The sequence below is a fragment of the Acomys minous genome (assembly GCF_964271855.1).
Source record: "Acomys minous genome assembly, chromosome: 7".
Taxonomy (NCBI): domain Eukaryota; kingdom Metazoa; phylum Chordata; class Mammalia; order Rodentia; family Muridae; genus Acomys; species Acomys minous.
Genome location: NC_140488.1, coordinates 49,002,419 through 49,008,388, shown reverse-complemented (window position 1 = coordinate 49,008,388; position 5,970 = coordinate 49,002,419). Strand labels below are relative to the sequence as shown.

The 5,970-nt window shown below is 39.2% G+C and overlaps 1 protein-coding gene across 1 annotated transcript; it reads left to right on the top strand.

Moving 5' to 3' along the window:
• Positions 1–3,668: 3,668 nt before the first annotated feature.
• LOC311602356 (signal peptidase complex subunit 3) lies at positions 3,669–5,287 on the top strand. The gene has a single exon (XM_084790306.1). The coding sequence runs from the start codon at positions 3,846–3,848 to the stop codon at positions 4,386–4,388; it is 543 nt and encodes a 180-aa protein (XP_084646432.1). The 5' UTR covers positions 3,669–3,845; the 3' UTR covers positions 4,389–5,287.
• Positions 5,288–5,970: the final 683 nt, after the last annotated feature.

The window sequence follows — 5,970 nt, the reverse complement described above, 5'->3', positions numbered from 1 at the left end:
TAATTATTTTCATTCTATTTTCCCTTCATACATGAATACATTTCATTTTGATCAAATCTGCCCTTCATTTCCTCCTCCTCTATCTCTTTCCAGGGCCTTATAATCACATCTTTCTCCCAACTTCACACACACACACACACACACACACACACACACACACAAACACACACACACACACATTTTTACAAAGAAAATGACACACTTATTAACAAATGTACTGAAAACTCAAAGGACAAAGATTTTTGAAAACAAAATGTAACTGGAGAGCAAACAATGCCCAATTTCAAGATTTCTGATTCTTTTGACATCAAGGTGAGAAACTAAATCAAATGAACTAAATAAAGAAATAGATCCATATCTACAATAATGACTATTTTTTAAAGATCCAGAGATAATCTAGTGGGGAAAGAGATCCATCTCAAGAAATAGTGCTTAGTCAAGAGTGTACTCACACTCTTAGTACCCTGTAATCTCAAATGGATTGAAGACCTGGCTACTCTGAGTAATTATCTCAATAGAGAGCATCCAGTTTTCTAAGATCTCTGCGTGGGTGACACTGAATTAGTGGTACTCAGATGGTCCCTGTTTAGGTCTGGATTTTCCAGGAAGGAAACTTTCATTAAAATTATGAGAAGGAATTTATTAAACTGGAAGATATTTCTTGCCATCCCTATTACTAAATCAAAGCTAGGGACACGACATGTGATGTCTCTGTTTTTAATAGTTTTTTCCAATTATATGCTTTCAGAACAAAAAAACAGGACACTGACGCTGGATCAGACCTGATGGAATTCATTCCTCCTAGCATGCTAGATGCTAACATCCTGCATCCTTCATGTTCCAGCACCAAGTGCTTCAGTTGCTGTTCCTCATTAGAACAGAACAGCTTTGAAGAAAGCTTCTCATCCCAATTGGCCCAGTATTTCAGACTGTCCCACACAGGACTTCTATTAAGCATGGAATTTCTCAATATTTAGAAACTGGACACAAATGCTATTCCTAGATTGTTTAACCACTTTCTCCAATTTTTATTTTTTATTTGGGCCCCTACAAAGGTATTATTTGTCTCAAATCAGCCAGAAGAAACCTTAAGAGAATAATGCCCCATTTCCCTTAAGGGGGCTTGGTTAGTTTTTTGATTGCTTTTTTGGCCTATAGATGTTTATTTTCACTGGGAATTGGTTGTAAGTTGCTATTGGTCTTACTCAGATAAAAAACGAGGTTGGATTCAGGGATTTCTCTCTTTCCTTTATCTTTTTTTTCTTAGGTTGGGAGATAGGGGTTGAAAAGAATAAGGGGAATATAGAAATATATAGGGATTATAGGACAAAAAGTATATTATTGAATCTACTCTTCACCTTAATGCCTTAATTGTTACTCACAAGGTTATTTTTAATTTATTGGTATAGAATTTTGTATATTTATTCAAAACAAGCTTAATTTCAATAGATTGGTATAGAATTCAAATTTAAGATTATTCATACACGATATATATATATATATATATATATATATATATATATATATATATATACTTTAATATGAGGTATTTTGCCCATACAACTCAAGTAGAATACAAGGTTTACTTCTAATACTTTAGAAGTGCTATTGCAAGCTGTTTAAGATAAGTAAGTTATACAAGTTAAGTGTTAGTTGATCAAACCATGGTCATGTCAATTACTAGTCTATTTATATTACAAGAATATACATTCTAGGTTTAACAGATATGATATAGATAGATAAGGTCTTCAAAAATCTCAGAGAAAAACAGAATATAGCATTTAAAGATGCTTTTTTATTATTTTAAAGATTCATTGACAATTAGACAGGTTAACTCCTGGCAACACCCAGCCTACCTCAAAGAAGATGATGAGCATCAAAGAATCTCCTTATGGAGATGGATTCAAATGTGGCAAACAAGCCTGTGGCAACAAGCCACTGGGGAAAAGGTCCTCATTTCTACCACAGACAGAATCCTGCCTAAAAATGGGCAAGCTGGGATGCAGACAGAGTTGATGACCAAACTCTGCCAAGACAGGGTAAACAAGTCCTCAATGGTTCCTACCTCACAAATATGTCTGTGAGATATATTGGGCCAGAAGGCTGAAGATGATGCTCCAACGTTATAGAGAGTTTTGGGTAACTGTTCAGGCAGCAAACTGTCTCTGCAATTTTTTTTTTCACTTTGGAAGCTGCTAACCTGTACTTCCTGTTTGATCAGGTAATTAATTTTATTCCTTCTCAAGTCTCTGATGGGGTTGAAGACCAGGTAGTTTAGTTTTACAATTAAGCTGAGTTGTTTAGGGGTTAAGATGTTTTTAGGTCTTGATAGATGTTTTAAGTTGATAATGGTGAGATATGATAGATATTGATTTACATTCAGAATTTTAGACTCACCAAAATAGGGACTATGTTTTTCTCAAGGCTGCCAAATACAAATAACCAAAACACTATGGGTGTAACATGTATATACTTCCCAATTGTTTTGTGATTCTTCTTGCTGTATGTAGTTTGTTTTATATGTGTGTGTACTAATATAAATGTATATGTAAAAATGTATTAAATTAAAAAAGAAAAAAGAAACATCATCTGGAAACTGAAAAAAAATAATTTCTCCAATTAATTTTAGTATCATCTTGGTTTGAAAAGCAACGTGGGCTTTCTACAAGCTTTTCAAATATTTTGGATGCTTACACAAGTGATTTTATAAATCCTCATCTGTAAGTATCTGATTCTTTTGTCTATTCTGATGTGTTAAATAATACTTCCTTCAATTAAGTAATATTTACTCAGATTTATATACAAGTTTCTGGTTTAAGCACTGGGAAAGAGCAAAAAGAACAGGCTAAACAGGCTCACTGAATTGTCCTTAAAGATTAGTAAACTGGAGCTAAGAAGAGAAATCAATTGGAAGGGCAATTTTGTGTAGTTATTTACAATTAAGAAAATAATAGAGTGAGAAATCAAGGGGCAGGGATTATTACAGAGTTGTCAGTGAAGGCCTCTCCTGGAAGCAGGGGCTTTAGAACTGAGTCCCGAAAACAAGGAGCCAGGCATGGGCAGGCCATGTCTTGGTGTGCTTGCACTGTGTGCTCCAGTTGATCCAGGAGCAGAGGACAAGCCCAGTGGCTGGACCCTGGCAGACACCAAGCAGGCTGGGAGAAGGTGAGGGGGAAAGAGCAGATGCAGGGCACAGTCTGGGCCACATTTGATGCTCAGGCTGTATGTGGGGGAGGGGGCGTGGGGGGAGGGGGTGCTGGCTGGTCTCTGTGTAGAGAATAGAGTGCAGAGAGGCAGGATGGGCTGGAGTGTGGGGGAGGACAGTCACCAGGAGCCTGTTGCAGAAGGCCAGGGGAGGGGCTAGGATGTATGGAAGCCATGATGCAGCCCTGTGCAGAGGAGGGAGAGAGAGGGTCAGGGCTTTGTGTGTGTGTGTGTGTGTGTGTGTGTGTGTGTGTAGAGGGGGGCGAGTGTAGATGGGACCTTCAGTGACTGTGGGTGTGTGGGATGAGGCAGTTCAAGGTTCCCTGGGAGTGTTATTCAGCCCCACTGCTGCTTTCTATCAGATGCTCCAAGCGCCTTGACTGATCAGCAGGCAGTGGTTGTAGGGTTAACCAGCGACTTGGCGGAGGGGAGGGGTTGCGGGGGGCGGGGGCGGGTGTGCGGCGGCGGGAAGGCATCGCGGGAGGTGCGCGCTCCGGGGACGCGTGCGCGCGCGCCCAGCATTCCGCGCGAGCCAGAGGAAGACAGCGGGAAGGCCGGCACACGGCAGCACAGCACGCCTTGCCCAGCCAGCGCCCGCCCGTGGAGCCCGCGTGGAGCGAGCCGCACATTGATCCGGCAAGATGAACACCCTGCTGTCGCGGGCGAACTCGCTGTTCGCCTTCACGCTGAGCGTCATGGCGGCGCTCACCTTGGGCTGCATCCTCACCACCGCCTTCAAAGACAGGAGCGCGCCAGTGCGCCTGCACGTCTCCAGGATCCTGCTCAAAAAAGTGGAAGACTTCACTGGACCCAGAAAGAGAAGCGACCTGGGCTTCATCACGTTCCACATCTCTGCGGACCTGGAGAAGACTTTCGACTGGAACGTCAAGCAGCTCTTCCTTTATCTGTCGGCAGAATATTCCACCAAGAGCAACGCAGTCAACCAGGTGGTCCTCTGGGACAAGATCCTTCTGCGAGGCGAGAACCCCAAGCTGAACCTGAAAGATGTCAAAAGCAAGTATTTCTTCTTTGACGACGGACACGGGCTCAAGGGAAACAGGAATGTCACTTTGACTCTGTCCTGGCAAGTTATTCCCATTGCTGGGATTCTGCCTCTTGTGACTGGATCGGGACGGGTGTCTGTCCCGTTTCCAGATTCCTATGAAATAGCCACGACGTTTTGAAGAACTAACTCTCTCTCTGCATCTGAAAAGGGACATCTGTGTTCTTAGGGAATTGTAGTTCTTTCATCTTTTCCTTCAAGTCTTGCTGACTTTTTTGTTTTGTTAGTTTTTAAAAAGTACTGGTTTTGTGTCTGGGACTTGGTTTCCTCATCCTCAAGCTTCTATGTACCTAACATAGAGACTGAATTCATTCATCTTGGTGTGACAACTGGTTGTTTTCCTTCTTTTTGTGTATGACTTAACATCAAATTGTACAGTTGGAGGGAAAGGCTGGTAGAGTACTGGAACTTTATCTACAAAAAAAAAATTCTCCGGAGTAAATTATTATTGGACAGCTGCATAATAAGGATTGAATATAATACAGTTTTGGCATATCAATTATTTTATTCAGTGGGGAATATAAAATTTGTTTGGAGAGAATTTTAAAATTCGATGTGTTGGTATTGTCATAATAACTGCGTTTTATTCCTGACATTCCTTGTAGGTTCACATTGAATGCCGTTTTCTTATATCTTCTAGGACATGTTTGATTACTAGAAAAAATGTGATTTGTTTCTTAGAAATGTGACATGCAAAATACTAACCAAAATGAGAATTTACCTCCATTTCAAAAATCTGAATGTGTTTTTTTTTGTTTTTTGTTTTGCCAGCAAATATGACCGTTTAAATAAGTGGATGCCCCTTTAGGATGTAAATAATCATAATACATTTCAAGTCTCTCAAGTAAATCAAATGTGTGTCTTACAGTGTTTTCTCCACAAAGATTGCTGTGCATTATATCTTTGTAAAATGTTTTAGCACTGTTACTGAATTTTGAAAATGTTTGCATGCTAAACATGAGGGATGGTATGTTCTAGTATGTTTAATGTCATTAAATAAATGCTAACTGCTTAAAACTATTTTAAGGCCATTATTTAATCATTATTGGGACATTGTGAATAACACATGTGGTTTGATTTTTCACTTACAAATATTCGTATATATTTTCTTTATAACCTAGAAAGTAAGCAGTGCAGGCATTAGCTCTCTTCAAATAAAGAAACCAAAGCTCAGAAGTTTATTACATTAAGCAAACAATAGTTTAAACTTGAAATCTATTCTGATTTTTTGTTATTTTTTTATTTTATAAGATTATAATATAATTACATTACATTATTTTTTCTTCCCTTTCCTCCCTCCAAACCCTCTTATATAACTACATTTTTCTTTCAAATTCATAGCATATATATGTGCATATGTGTACTATATATGTATATATATACACATGTATATACAGATATACACATACATGTATACAAGTATACATACTTGTATGTGTATCCCTGTATGTGTCTACCTATATGTATATGTGTACATATCTACATACATATGTATATATGCATATGTGTGCATATTCCTAAACATCTCCTGCTCAGTCTGTATAACGCATGTGTTTTCAGGGCTGACCATTTGGTATTGAATAATCCATTGTTGTGCTCTTTCCCCAGGGATGACTAATTCATTCAGTGTTCCTTAGTTGTTTGTAGTTCTTTGTCTAGGTTTGATGGCTTGTGAAGTCCCACCACCACCACCACCCTCCACA

Coding starts and splice junctions, on each gene's coding strand:
- LOC311602356 (XM_084790306.1), top strand. CDS start 3,846: ATGAACACCCTGCTGTCGCGGGCGAACTCGCTGTTCGCCTTCACGCTG.